A 15,015-nucleotide genomic window follows, 5' to 3' on the forward strand; every position below is an offset into this window, starting at 1 on the left:
ATCTATCTTCTTTGTCCTTAATTATAATTACTCTCTTCATGAGGTATGTTTAGTCTTCTTTCTCACACGTAGTGTGAGACATCCGATAATAATTGAGCCATGTCGGACCTTAGAGATGGCTCTAAGGGAACCATGACATGCACATGCAATTGGAGATTCGAATTATTGACCTAAAATATGCGATCGAGGTCATGTTTAACAAGACTCTACTTATCACTTGAACTAATGATCTATTGATTTTGTCTATCTAGCATTCTTCCTTTCCTTTCTTTCTACGTTTTAACTTTTTTTGTGGGTCTTCGAGTAAAGTTGTATGTCTCCTTATAAATTTTTGCTTTATGTTGACGTTTTGAAAATTTTATTTGGCATTAATTATAGGTGTTTGTCTGGTCTATACGTTGGGGAACTAAAGATAATGGGAATATTAGGTTAATCCGATCCATCCAGTAAGATGATAAAGACTGCATATATATAGGGTGGGGTTTGGAGAACTAATCCTTTTAGACTCAAAAGACATTTGATTCTTCGATCGCAATACAGCCATCATTTTCATGCAATCCTTAGCATGCAAATAGCAGGGGATACGACAACGATCATGATGTTATTGTATTGGCTTGAGTGTCATTCTTTCTATATATATGGACACGAGCAGCTGACCGTACACGTAAAGTTCGAATTAACTTTGGACAAAAGCAGCATCTGCTTTTGCACGTCGGCTCCATGCAAAGATGGTAGAAAATGACACTGAATAGCAGTGCATGAACTGATCGAAGTAAACGTTTTTTTTTTTTTTTTGGATTCTTTTGATATATAATATAATATATTTATCTTTTTTTTTTTTTTTCTTTTTTTCAGATTCATATCATCTAGACTAGACATGAGTTATTTAAAAGCCTTTCAATTTTTTAATGTCGGTTCAAATGTTTTCTCTTCGAGTTGATAGATAATTACAGACCTCTGTCTACATTATTTCTCTAGTACCTCATTAAATTGCTTTCGGATTGGTTTATGCTTGCTTTATCTCCTATTCTTTTCCTTTTCTTTTTCTTTTTTCTTTACCAAGGTAGAATAATATATAGGAGGGTACGTGGGCTAAAATACACATTAAAAATAAAAAGTGTACAGAGTAGAACGGATTATATAATATATATATATATATATATATTTTATATTATTAACTTAGATAAATCTGTTATAAATAGTCTAGGGTCATATTAGTACTTTGTAAAATAGTCTTGATATTTTTCCTTTTATTTTCCTGTGACATCGTGGCATAACAGAAAAGATTATGTTATTTGTGTATAAAAGCACACCTGCTCATCAATACAAATTTAAAATGGAATTCTTGAAAATTACTTCTTCTCATATGGTATCAGAGCTGCTCGACTAGCAGTCTCCTTGATCCATGGTCGAGAACACAGAATCCCCCTCGTCTTCTTCTTCCCTTGTTATACCCCCTAACTCCTCTGTTATTTCTTCTTTCTCCCATATTGTTATTTCCAAATTATCCACATATAATTTTCTTCTATGGAAGGTTCAAACCTCAATATACGGCTTTAAAGGACAAGATCTCTATAGTTATGTTGATGGTTCCCTTCCTTCACCACCAAAAACCTCTGCAAATTCCTCCAAACCTAACCCTGAGTATCACGTTTGGTCTGGCACTGATCAATTAGTGCTTAGTATACTTTTCTCCTCACTGTCTGACCCTGTCCTCAATCATGTATTATCTGCTATCATTGCTCGAGATCTCTAGTTATCCATTACATCTATGTTTGATTCTCAGTCCCATGCTAAAGAATTCCAAATTAGGTTTCAACTTACCAAAATTAGTAGAAGAGAACAATATATTTCCGAATACTTCAGCAAGGTCAAATCACTGGCTGATACCTTAGCCACCACTGGAACCATTCTTCCCGATAAAGAAATTGTGTCTTACCTACTCACGGGTCTGGGCCCTCTATATGAGTCTTTCGTCACTACAATTACTGCAAGATCTAACCCAGTGACTACTCATGAGCTGTGTCAAATGTTGCTCATCCACGAAAGTAAACTTAATCATTCCTCCAAAACACTTATAGACCCATCTGTCAATTACACTGCTTCCCCCAGGGGGGGGGGGGAAATCAGCGTGGCCATTCTTCCTTTCGAGGTGGAAGACAAGGGCGAGGCCGAGGATCCAACTTCTCTAACATAGGACGATCCAACTCTAACTTTGGTGCATTTCAACAAATACCTGGTGGCCCATGACCAACCTGCCAAGTATGTCACAAAGTTGGCCATACAGCCATCCAATGTAGGCATCGTTTCAACCATTCTTACCAAAATGACCCTTCTACATCATTCCAGGCCAACTACACCACACCCACCCCTTCTCTGCCAATCATACCTCGAACAACCCCTACACTGATTCCTCTTGGTACCCAGACTCGGCTGCCACCCATCATATAACCAATGATTTGAATAACTTGAATCTCTCATCTGAGCCTTATAATGGAAGTGAAGTGATCCGCGTTGGCGATGGTACATGCATTCTGATTCAACACCATGGTAACTCTGCTCTTACTTCATCTTCATCTTCATCTTCTTTTTTGCTTACAAATTTACTTCATGTTCCTGATATTACCAAAAATCTTGTGTCCGTGCTCAAATTTTGTTCTGACAACTCTTGCTTTTTCGAATTCCACTCTACCCATTTCTCTGTGAAGGACAATCAGACCAAGACAACACTCATCACAAACCCAATGCGTAATAGTCTTTATGTGTTTCCTTCCTTCGCAACCTCCAAATCACCACCTTTAACTCATCTCAATCATTAGATCACTCTTCCTCACTGGCATCGATGCCTTGGCCACCCAGCTCAAGTCGTCGTTCATCGCATTCTGCAGGACAACTGTTTGCATTTTTGCTCCACTAAAGAGCCTTTTATGTGTTCTCACTGTCCGATGGCCAAGAGCCATCAGTTACCCTTTCCTTCAAGTCGGGCCATGTATTCTCGACCCTTAGAAGTCATTAGTGCATACCTTTAGGGCCTAGCTCCTATAATGTCCTGAAATGGTCACAAATATTATATATCTTTTATAGATCATTATGCTTGTTTTTCTTGGATTTACCCTCTTAAACTCAAGTCTGATACAATTTCTATTTTCTCTACCTTTTTATCGTTTGTTGAATGATTCTTCAATTCAAAATTAATTAAACTTCAAACGGACGGAGGTGGCGAATTTACACATTTCTCTAATCTATGCCAAAAACTTGGAATCACTCATATTTTCTTGTCCTCACATGCATCAACAAAACGATATTGTTGAAAGTAAACATCAACACATTATCGAAATCGGACTTGCTTTTTTAGCTCATGCCTTTCTTCCTCCTAATTTTTGGGTTGAAGCTTTTGAAACGGCTGTATACTTAATAAATCTCCTTCCATCCAAATCACTTCATAATAAATCTCCTTATTTCCTTGTTCATAACCGGCAACCTGACTTTAATTTTCTCAAAACTTTTGGCTGTGAGTGGTGGCCCAATCTCAGGCCCTACAACAAAAACAAGTTTCAGCCCAGATAAGTTTCATGCCTCTTTCTTGGTTACAACCCAGCCCATAAGGGCTACAAATGCCTAGATCTCCAATCTCACAGATTATATATTTTCCGAGCTGTCTTGTTCAATGAAGATTCCTTTCCTTACTCCAACTCAGGACCCACTTCCACTTTCTACTTAAAACCAAGCTCACCATCCTCCACGGCCCAACTCCCATTATTCTCCAAATCCATTCTCGGGCCTTGTCCATCCTCATTCAATCCTCATATAAATTCATCTCAAACACCACCATCAAGCCCTACCTCTCTCATGACTACAAACCCTAACTCCTCTGCTTCTGCACCCTCATCCAACCCTAACCCTAATTCCCCTGCTTCAGAACCTTCGAACCCCACTTCTCCTCATCCTACAACAACTTCTTCTCCCATCTCCTCATCTACTTCCTCTATTTTTCCTCCACCTCGTTCGTCTGCTCCTATCCTTCATCCTCCCCGATCTCCAATCATTACTCACGGTGTTACCAACTCTTCTTGACCTCGTGTGACTTTGGACGGCACTGTACCATATCCGTGACGACATTGTCTTCTCATAACACATGAAGTTCTAGATGAGCCTTCAAGTTTTTCAGATGTTTCCAAATATCCAGAATGGACTGCTGCCATGTGCGCCGAATACAATGCCCTCATCCAAAACAAAATATGGAGTCTGGTACTCTCTAACCCTTCTTTTAATGTACTTGGTTGTTGTTGGGTTTACTATACAAAATTGCATTATGATGGTTCATTTGAATGAAGAAAGGCAAGATTGGTGGCCAAGGGTTACCACCAACTCTATGGCTTGGATTACAACGAGACTTTCAGTCCTGTTGTTAAACCATCCACCATTCGTTTAATCATTTCTCTTGTTGTTGCCTATGGGTGGCCTCTGCGCCAATTGGATGTTCAAAATGCTTTCTTACATAGAGAATTGCATGACAATGTTTATATTCAATAGCTTCAAGGATTTATTGATCCAAAATTTTCCACTCATGTGTGCAAATTGCACAAAGCCCTAAACAGCCTCAAACAGGTGCCAAGAGCCTGGTTTGCTCAGTTAACCTCCTGGTTAACTGGTTATGGATTCAAAATCTGATCCATCTCTCTTTCTTCTACACAATGATGATATTCATATGTTTGTCCTCATATATGTTGATGATATGGTTGTAAACTCTTCTAAGCCGCATATGATAAATGCATTTATTCATGTTCTTGGTTTGGCCTTCCCTGTCAAGGATCTTGGGAAATTATCCTACTTTTTGGGTCTTGAAGTTGACTACTATGCATCTAGTTTATTTCTATCTCAAAGAAAATATGTCAAAGAGTTACTCACTCGAAGTAATATGCTACGTGCTAAGCCTCTAACATCTCCCATGGCTACTTCTCTTAAACTTTCTAAGTATGATTCTCCTTCCTTTGATGATACTACACTATTCAAAAGTATAGTTGGGGGGGGGGGTTGTAGTATCTCTCCTTTACCCGAACTGACATTTCTTTTGCAGTAAATAAGGTGTGCCAGTTTATGCATTGCCCCAAATTACCACACTGGTCCACTGTTAAGAGGATCCCGCGGTATCTTAAGTCCACTATAAATCATGGCCTCTTTTTTAAGTACTTCTTTCCTCTTACATTGCAAGCTATATTTAGATGCAGACTTGGCTGATTGTCCAGATGACAGACGGTCCACTAGTGGTTTCTGTGTATTTTTAGGAAATCATCTGATTTCCTGGAGCTCTAAGAAGCAGAAAACAGTGGCCCGCTCGAGTACTGAAGTAGAGTACAAAGCCCTTGCTTCCGCAGCTGCTGAACTGATTTGGCTTCAAACCATGCGAAGAGAACTTGGAATTTTTCTATCTAAGCCGCCCATCCTCTGGTGTGACAACATAGGAACCACCTACCTCTTTGCTAATCCGGTTTATCACTTAAGAACAAAACACATGGACATCGATTATCACTTTGTTCATGACCGGGTGGCTGCCAAGACCTTGCAAGTTGCCTTTTATAGTTCAAAAGATCAAGTGGCTGATGTTCTCACCAAACCACTTGTTTCAGACAAATTTGTTTTATTTAGATCGAGTCTCACTGTTGTAAATACTCCAATGGACTCGAGGGGGCATATTAACTTAGATAAATCCGTTATAAATAGTCTAGGGTCATAATAGTACTCTGTAAAATAGTGTTGATATTTTCCCTTCTATTTTCCTATGACATTGTGGCATAACAGAAAAGATTATGTTATTTGTGTATAAAAGCACACCTACTCATCAATACAAATTTACAACGGAATTCTTGGAAATTACTTCTTCTCACATATATCAGTCCCACTGAAAATGGAGTAATGAGAAATAGAAAATGATACTTGGCCCCGTGAGTTTGTTATAACCTAGCTCAAAGTTACCGCTCGGGTATTTTATTTTATTTTATTTTTTTAATAGTTAAGAAAATGACTATTAGTGAAGTAGTGAATTTTAAAAAAAAATGTTTAAAGATGTTTAAAAAATATTTGAAAGAAAAAAAATAATTTATACTAATAATAAATTTAAAAAGGCAAACTCATGAAACTGAATAGCAGCACCTTATAAATATATAATATATATATATATATATATATATATAATATTATATATACATACTTACACTTATCGATATGAACGTTTTCTCTTTTTTTTTTTTTTTTTTTTTTTTTTTTTTCTTGTTTGGAAAGTTTGTATTTAGTTAGCTTGTGGGTTAAGTTTTAAGATTTGGGCAGCTGGAGATAAAAGCCATCTTCCAGGTTTGAAATGTGGATCACGCTTTAACAGATTTCTCAAAGTAGTAATATTTATGCTATCCTTTCTAGCAAGACAGAGAGAGTGCTCTCACTAATAAAAGAAAATTAATTTCAAATATCAGAAATCTAGTATGCAACAGCCTACTTAATTATTGAGTTTGAAACATATATATATAGGTCTGTCTTTTAAGGAATAATAATAATAATAATAATAATAATAATAATAATAATAATAATAATATTTTAGCACCTCTTGCAAGGGTCTTCAAAGACTTTCCATGAAAAGCCTGTAATAGGACGATCATGCGTTTTTGACTGTTTGGTTAAAAAGAAGTATGAGGTATATATAGAGATCTTATAAAGATTTTATAAAAATAAATTTATAAATTAATGTGATTTGATGTGAAATATTATATATATTTTATTATAAAAAGAGTTTTACAATATGACATTTTATATCAAACAATGTCAATTTATAAATTCACTTTTATAAAATCTTTGTCATGGAAACCACGTATTTGTCTTGGATGCCATTCTTTTCTCTCTTAATTTGTAGCTAATGAATAGCGGTTTCTAGCTGGATAGGTACCCATGCTATCAGGAAAATGAGTTTTTGTAAAATGGACAAGTCAAATCTGCATATTTTCTATAATATAATTTAAATGCATGCCAAATTTGCAAAATATTTTCTCAATAATATTAAAAACTCTAGTACTATTATCAATCTTCATAATTCGAAAGTACAATATTAGTCTATAGTTTCCGAGGATACAAAATATACTTTTCCCATCAGTTAAAATCCATGTTTGCATATAAAAAACATTCACGGTGGGCGGATGTAATCACGTCAAATTTGATCTGATACGTCAAATTTACTTTACAATAAAAAATATTTTACAATCTAACAAATCACGTCAAACAATGTCAATTTGTGAATTTACTTTTATGAGATTCATTTGTAGATAAAACATTTCTCTTTTCAATATAATGAAAGCATAGATAACAAAATCAAAGAATGTACCTAACTGATCATACAAGCTCTTACTATAAATTTTGATACAACAGGTTGTAAAAGCTCCATGATCCGGCAAATTCGTTGGTCGATCCATGTATGTATAATTTGCAGCACAAAACCCACTTAAAACTGAAATGTGTTTAGCATAACAGAAATTCAGATGGAACCATAGTTTTTCTCACTTGGTGTCCTTGCTCCTTGAACAGAAACAGAAGGGCTTTCCCAAGAGGCTTTTGCGAATGCAGCGTTAAGGTCTTCTGCTCGAGAGTAACCTTGCCCTGCTCCGCTCACCTAAATTGTACATACCGTGAATTCAACTTAGTGATAGAAGTCTGAACACAGAAATGGAAATTGACCACATTCACCCAAATAAGTACTGCGAACTTACCGTTTCTAAGCAGGCGGAGAGTATCGTCATGCCTGGCAGTGCATCAATCCCATGCTGCACGTTAACAAAACATAAATAGATGATTGTAGAAATAGATTACGAAAAAAGTGGCAAACTAAAGAACCATCAAATGGTGGCAAACCAAAGCTCTAAACAGCCTACCAGGCGTTCTACTCGAGTTTTGTAAATGAATCCTCCGACGCAAAACAGTGTTGAAAAGACAATGAATCTGCTCCAGGCCAAATTCCAAGTTGTCCACACATCAATATTCAGAAAGCAAATAGGCACCCAAAAAGATTTCTATCATACCAGAGGGAAGATACATATTAATGCTTACTTTTGAAACTATTAATTGGAGTGAAATTGCTACTACTGCATCACATGCAACAAGTTGAGGGAAGGTACATTTCAGTAGTATATATGAATGATGTATCAGACAACCTATTAGTTGGCTAACAGCGCCTCCTGAACAACAACCGCATATTATGCAGATGCCTCCTCCATCACATGTTTGGTTAATTTTACCACTCGTACTTATCTAATGAAAAAGAAAATGAGGCTAAACGTACATGCAGGATAGCAATCCAAAAATAGCCCATCCTCGTGTTGCATCACCCCCTTGATCCTGCCGATATTCTGCAAAAGAAAAAAATGAAAAAGAGAGGCTGGTTTGTTATGGAATTGAGCTTGAAAACATGGAAACAATCAACTAAAACAAAATCTGAACAGGAAGACAGCGTGTTCAGTCAATACTCGGTACAAATGTTATGTACCCTTTGATACAAACTTTTTATCCTTTGTCTCACCATCACTTGTTGCTAACAACAACACAAGTGGCATTGCACAACAAACTTGGGAACACAGTAGTCGGCAATACAGAGTCATTTACATATGGTGGTTTGTTAGATCCTCCACAATCACATATAATGTCAGCAGACCCACATTAATTCACAAATCAACATATCTCATCACCAGAACCTCTTAAGTAAAATACGTTCTTCTGACATGAATGTCTGTTTCTTTTCATGTAGGCAGTCTTTCCTGGCCAAATCAAGGATTTGGGCTTCTTTTCCAATAATTTCATTATGCAAAAGTAAATAAATTGGCTGTTTAAAAAAAATAAAGGAAACTATTCAACTGTTGATAAATCTTACACGCATATCTATATCTATATATATATATATATATATATAGAGAGAGAGAGAGAGAGAGAGAGAGAGAGAGAGAAGGAGAAGAGGGAGGCTTTTGTTATGAAATCAATGTGTGCTTACCACACATTTTTGTAAGAATGAATTGGATGGGATCATAACCCTCTACTGGGATGGTGACATTAACCTCATACGGACTATCACTGGCCTTCTCACCTGAAGAGAGGAAAAATAAAGAGTTAAACAAGAAGTTTTGAAGCTTGTACAATCATATTGGTAGTACTGCAACAACAATCCATACATCTCCAATCCACAATCACCACTGTGGGCGACAAAGTTGTAGGAGGTGTCCCAGTTGCCCCTGAACCTGATAAACGAACCTCCAGGCCATTTTCTGGAACAACCTTAAGGTAGCCATAAAATATCAGATAGGTAGATATACTAAAGATAACAGGCTCCCCAACAACTAAAATGGCAAGTAAACTACCTTAATTATAGGCTTCTGCACCAAATTCGAAAGAGAAGCAATTGCAGTCATATAAAGGGCTACATGAGTTTGTTCGGTTAGAAAGCTGAAAAAAAGATGTATTATTCTTATAGTTATTGGTGACAATAGTGGGAAAAAAAAGAACCCTGGATGACAGAAGTTTTGACAAAAAAAAAATACTTACAAAAAAAATAAGTCTGACAATAAGAGAATGAGAAGGCAAAGCAAAACTACATCAGAAACTCACCTGAAATCATGGTGAGACTTTTCAAAACCTAATTGAGTCATGCCATTGTAAACCTACAAAGTTCATCAAAGGCAATTGTTTATCACTTTTATTTTGCCAGGTAGAGGCTTTTATTTTCCTTTTATAATAAAAGGATAATATACGTTGATAGCACAAGGACTTACAACTTCCCATGATCGTGGATGAAAACCAACGGTGAAACCCTGAAATACCCGTGGACCTGGTCTCTCACATGGAATAGAAAGTTCAACAAAAACTCTGACATGGACAGAAACAGCCACAATTGTTGAGATGTTAAAACATCAGATTGAATTTGGGAAAGTGAGATACAAAAATGGAAAGAACTACCAGTGTCTCAAAGAAATATTATATTTACCATTGGTGCAACTTTGTGACTCAACCAATGGCATTGTCATTTCATTACGATCTCTTTTCAACTTATCCATGGCTCATAGGATATATTATAATTTGAGATATTTCTCTGTAGACTTCCAACAAGCAATCATTTGATGGTTATGAAACATTACTTCAATTGGTTCACTTTAAAAATGAGAAATTCTATGGATGTTTGTATCTTATTCATCAAATTCAAAATTGCGGCTTGTAAAATTCAACACAGTACTCATAAAAAAAAAAAATTCAACACGGTGAACTCGAGCTTTCTTTTCTGTAATAGTTCATATGTCTTGGAACTTGGCCATGAACAAGTTTACTTAACATATGTCTTGCTCTTTATTACTATGCATACAATAGTTCATTTAATTTTTGCTCCAAATGGAGCCACAAAAGCTTTAGCAATCATGCATTTCAAAAGGCCCTTGAGATCCCAACTGTATGCATCTTCAGCACATTAGGCCCAAATTTGTAGCATTTCCATCATAGAGGTAGCAGTTCACTAAATTATATACCAGGAATTAACACTATGTAACTGGAATAAGAAAGAAGATGAATTCAAGGAACAGTGTAGAAGACCTGCAAGTTGACTCGTAAGTAACATTGCATATGCATCCAAGCCCACCTGAGATAAGACAAAAAAAGAGAATTGCATGTGCCTTAAACTATTTATACAAAGATCTTTATAATTAAAAAAGGAAAAACAAGTTTAGAAATAAGGACACAACTTAAAATGTATGAGAATATAAGAAACAGTACATTTTAGAAAGCAAGATAAAAACATTGCACTAAATGCAAATGCATTAAAAATAAAAGTGCCTTGTCCCATATCTTTTGGGATCAAAACTGCAGATATATTGAATGAAAAATATTAATTGGCAACTTATACCATCGCATGGCATGCAAAATATTTTAACTTTTCTATTAGACATCATGAACTTGCATCAATTCTGCTCCCACGCAGCCAAATACAAGCTTATCAACATAGCAGAAACTAAAAAATTTTGATGTATGCAAGGTTCATACATTGAAATTCAGAAATGAAAAGCTCACAAACCTTTACATTTTCCATTTAAACAACTTCCACATATAACATTTACCTGGATCACACCAAAAACTACAATGAGCAAGTTGGAAACAAGTAGTTTGACCAAAAGGAATAGGAGGGTCTTACAGCAGTAGAATGACGGAATCCTATGAATTTCACCCCCCAAAAAGAAGAATAATGTAACCAACCTGAGCTGTACGTCCCCTTTTGTCATAACTATTCTCACAATTCATCAGGTCACCATTGAAAAAGCCCTAGACAAACAGAGAAGTTAATTAAGAAGATCAGGTTTACAAATTTGCCAATCTATGGCCTCATGAAGACATTAGGATAAAGGGAACATTCTAGAGACTTTGAAAGGAGTTCAATCTAGTAACTATCTGATATATGTCTCGTTTCCATCACACTCTTCTGCTCTTTAACCAAGAGTGTGATGGAACAGTATGCTAAAGAAACAGAGAAGGGGAAAGAGGTCAAAAGGGTCTCAAAACAAATGCCAAGCAGTCATTAACATTCAAATTATATAAAATAGTATATTATAGCTATGTGGTTCATGGCACTAAAGCCCTCTTGTTAAGAAGATTCTGGACCTGTCCAGCACCCCGGGAGCAGGGGCTAAGCAGAGTCCCATATCAGCTAAAAACTGGGGCGACTTCTGTCATTTTTTCTTTTAAAACTAACATCAATCTAATAGTCATCTTACTTACACCCCCCCTCCCTCCAAAAAACAGACAGTCTTGTAAATTTCTTTCGGACAGTACAAACATGAATTGCATGGCAAAATAAAGTGCCACCCACATCACTCAGGTTGAAAAAAAGCTTACTTGAACAAAGTCAACTTGCCCTGAACCAGCAACAAAGTAGTTGAACAAATCATATCGGCCAAAATCCACATATCCCTGCATGAGTGTGGCACACATACACCATGTGAACCATACGTGTCAAAGAGAATAAAATGCATGTATGGTGACATTGTTTTCCCTTTTCATGTTATAGCAGCTCAAAACCATAGATGAATCTGATATAATCTCAGTAAATATAATATTCATGGGGAATGAATGTTTTGAAACTTATCAGTTTTCTTTAAACAAATCTCCACAACACATTACAATCAGATTCAGATGCTGCAGGTATTATGCGCAAAGTGACCCATGGACCAAAAAAAACTCCTATTTCTCTATCTTTATCGATGTCAAGTGCCCAGAAAGGCCACATGTTTCATGTCTCACAACCAAAATGACTTTCCTTGATGACTTGCCTCGACACACTGGACTCACATAATTGACTCATTGTCTATCCTCTACATTTGTCATCCATGCAAGAAATTGAAGTTAATCAAGTCAATGTGGAATTTGAATCTCTCTTTTTCAATTATTTATCATATATCCACCTAATTTTATTTTAGTTAAGAGTACCGTGTCACCGCATTGATGGTATTGTCATACTTAAGGTTCATCCCATATACGCTTATGTGCCCCTATTGCGCTTAATGAGTTTTTTTAATTGCTTATTAAAATTATATGGGAATGAAAAGTGCCACAACAATAAATATTTTACAAGACATCCAATTTTCAAAGAAATTAACTGTGGAAAGTGTATGGAATTCTTTTTCTGTCATTTATAAATTTTTCCTGACTATTGGTTGTGAACTTAAAATAAATGGGTGAGTCCAGGTGCCTTAAGGCGAAGAAGTATTCAACTACAACATGCAGTAAATTTATTTTCAGACTGAAATAATAAGCATATGCATGAAATAAACAACAAAGCATGTAATTAAAACAAAAAAAATATAGAAATGAAAAGAATGGACTACCGCCTGTGATCTACTCTCCACATCTTTGCAAAATCGAACCACCAAGTCGGAGTCCTGAAGCAGGGCAAAATTATACTGTAATACCTTCTGGCTTTGAAAATTTATAAAATTTACACTCGGATATCATTAATACATGTAAACAATGCCAATCACAGGCTCCATATAAGGACATTACCTTCCCTTCATACTCAAAAAAGTTCCCAGCCCAGCTACTCTAATTAACAGCTCAAGAGAAAACAACTTTATCATATATGAAAGACAGGATCAAAGTTTAAGCATAAATAGCAGCCAATAAAAAAAGGTATCTGTTTCAAATGGAACTTAAAATTAAGAGGCAGTTGAAACCTGCAGTTGATTATTAAAACTCCGAGTTAAACAATGAAATCTCGCTCCATATGGGCCTAGATAAATTTTTGTCTTAAAACATATGGCACCAATTCCGAAAAAAATTCCCACAAATCATAAAAACGGGCATTTAATCATCCTATTCAGACCCACTTATGTACATGTAAAAGCATGCTTTACTCATAGGTGCAATTGGTATTCTACATCACCAGGAACTGTGGATATATTTGTGTAAATTAGAATCTAAAATAATGTAGGATACGAAATCAACAATGCGACTGGAGTTATCAAGAACGTAGCAATTCGAACTCGGTACCACAACCGAAGCAGCCCCAAGTGCCTGTAAAACGACGGCTGAAATAAAAAAAAAAAAAAAACGAAAAAAGAAATTTTTGGATCAGACAAAAGAACCAGCTCATCTTTTTACCCTAAGAACAACTAGGTGAGGATATATTTCATAGGACCCCTACCTAAAGATTTTGCTAACAAATTTCAGAAACATGAATCAGATGGGAACTTACCCGTACAGATCATAAATAGCCAAGATAAAGAACGCATGCCTAGCCGCTGTCGCATGGCTTCAAATTTACAACATCCCCTGTCGAAATAAAAGATCAAGATCACAAAAAATAAAAAATAAAAGAAGTGCAGAATACAGAGCCTCAGAAGTGTGTGGTCCTTAGAATTGAAACTCTGTAAGTATTGGACTAAGTACAAGTTATCAAATTACATATATATTAGCTGAAACCTCAGCAAAAAAGAGAGGGATTCTGAATCGACTAGAACACATGCATCAAGATTTTCACCTTCGGAATTTTAGAAGCAAAAAAGCTTCAAGAATTTGCATGGCACAACGAGGAAATACCAATTGTACTCTCCAATGAACTCTTCAAGAACCCGTGACATATCAAAGATTGGGAGAGTATTCATTAACAAATTTGTAGGAATTCGAGGTTGGCGGACATTGTCGTGTCGACGAAGATGAGAAAGAAAATACCTGCAGGTGAGAGCGGCGAAGTGGAAGGACGAGGAAAATGTATTGGCGAGTTGAGTAGCAGCAACACACGAGTTGCTTGGAAAATTATTCTATATATATATATATATAAATATATATATTTTTTTCATAATAAATATGTGATGTATACACTATAAGTAAAATAATTCAATTAATTTGATAAAAATAAAATAAAATAATAAATAATTTTTTTTTTTAAATATGTATGATATGTGGCGTGGAATGATGAGTAGCATAATCCATTATTAAACACTCAATCGTCGATGCAAAATCCTCTTAAAATAAAATAAAGGAAAATGTTTGGGCCACCGAGAGGTGATTCCAAGACATTTTTCCGATTCATATTTTTTACTAAGTGATTAAAAAAATATTTTTTTAATAATATTGTAAATTATTTTTTAAAATATTTAAGAGTACCAAAAAAGTATTAAAAAAAACACTGAAATACACTTCTCGGGAACATTATTGGGAGAATGGATCGGTGGCTATAGTGCCACCCTAAAATAAAACTTACAAAGCTACAGTCATGGATTTAGAACATCAAACAAATCCGACGATATTTATTAAGCAAATAGGTAATTATAAATAGAGTAATGTTATACATAGGGGTGGTTGAATATAAATTGAGGTCTAAGGTAAAATTTAGGTGAGTCATTTGTAATTATAATACAATAAAATATAAATTAATATATGAAATATTTTCAAAATTTTCAATAAAATGAGATTTTATTTAAAATCTTTAAATATTTTGTGAATATATTTTCAATAACA

The 15,015-nt window shown here is 35.5% G+C and overlaps 1 protein-coding gene across 2 annotated transcripts; it reads right to left on the bottom strand.

The window, feature by feature from the left end:
- Window positions 1–7,254: 7,254 nt before the first annotated feature.
- Window positions 7,255–14,311, bottom strand: LOC121262316. Of its 2 annotated transcripts, none has more exons than XM_041164730.1 (19): window positions 14,227–14,311; window positions 13,751–13,827; window positions 13,492–13,583; window positions 13,060–13,098; window positions 12,885–12,938; window positions 11,896–11,970; window positions 11,260–11,325; window positions 11,081–11,123; window positions 10,603–10,648; window positions 9,795–9,888; window positions 9,631–9,683; window positions 9,384–9,468; window positions 9,198–9,300; window positions 9,020–9,112; window positions 8,318–8,384; window positions 7,911–7,977; window positions 7,749–7,802; window positions 7,418–7,651; window positions 7,255–7,380 (listed from the first exon to the last, which is right to left on the bottom strand). In XM_041164730.1, exons 2-18 carry the CDS (start codon window positions 13,803–13,805, stop codon window positions 7,517–7,519), a joined length of 1,221 nt encoding a protein of 406 aa, XP_041020664.1. In that variant the 5' UTR covers window positions 13,806–13,827; window positions 14,227–14,311; the 3' UTR covers window positions 7,255–7,380; window positions 7,418–7,516. The 2 variants fall into 2 exon arrangements, with proteins under 2 accessions (XP_041020664.1, XP_041020663.1); XM_041164729.1 differs by lacking the exon at window positions 14,227–14,311 and adding an exon at window positions 14,095–14,174 and having other exon boundaries at window positions 7,255–7,386; window positions 7,424–7,651; window positions 12,885–12,968.
- Between the last annotated feature and the right edge of the window lie 704 nt (window positions 14,312–15,015).

The sequence above is a fragment of the Juglans microcarpa x Juglans regia genome, chromosome 4S, assembly GCF_004785595.1.
Source record: "Juglans microcarpa x Juglans regia isolate MS1-56 chromosome 4S, Jm3101_v1.0, whole genome shotgun sequence".
Lineage (NCBI taxonomy): Eukaryota > Viridiplantae > Streptophyta > Magnoliopsida > Fagales > Juglandaceae > Juglans > Juglans microcarpa x Juglans regia.

What these genes read in the sequence shown, in the direction of transcription:
- LOC121262316 (XM_041164729.1), bottom strand. Translation starts at nt 14,159, where the DNA reads ATGAATACTCTCCCAATCTTTGATATGTCACGGGTTCTTGAAGAGTTC. An exon ending in GGTGATTGTGGATTGGAGAT is followed by an intron (nt 9,113 to 9,197) that starts GTATGGATTGTT and finishes TCCTCTCTTCAG; the next exon opens with GTGAGAAGGCCAGTGATAGT. An exon ending in TCTCCGCCTGCTTAGAAACG is followed by an intron (nt 7,652 to 7,748) that starts GTAAGTTCGCAG and finishes TGTACAATTTAG; the next exon opens with GTGAGCGGAGCAGGGCAAGG.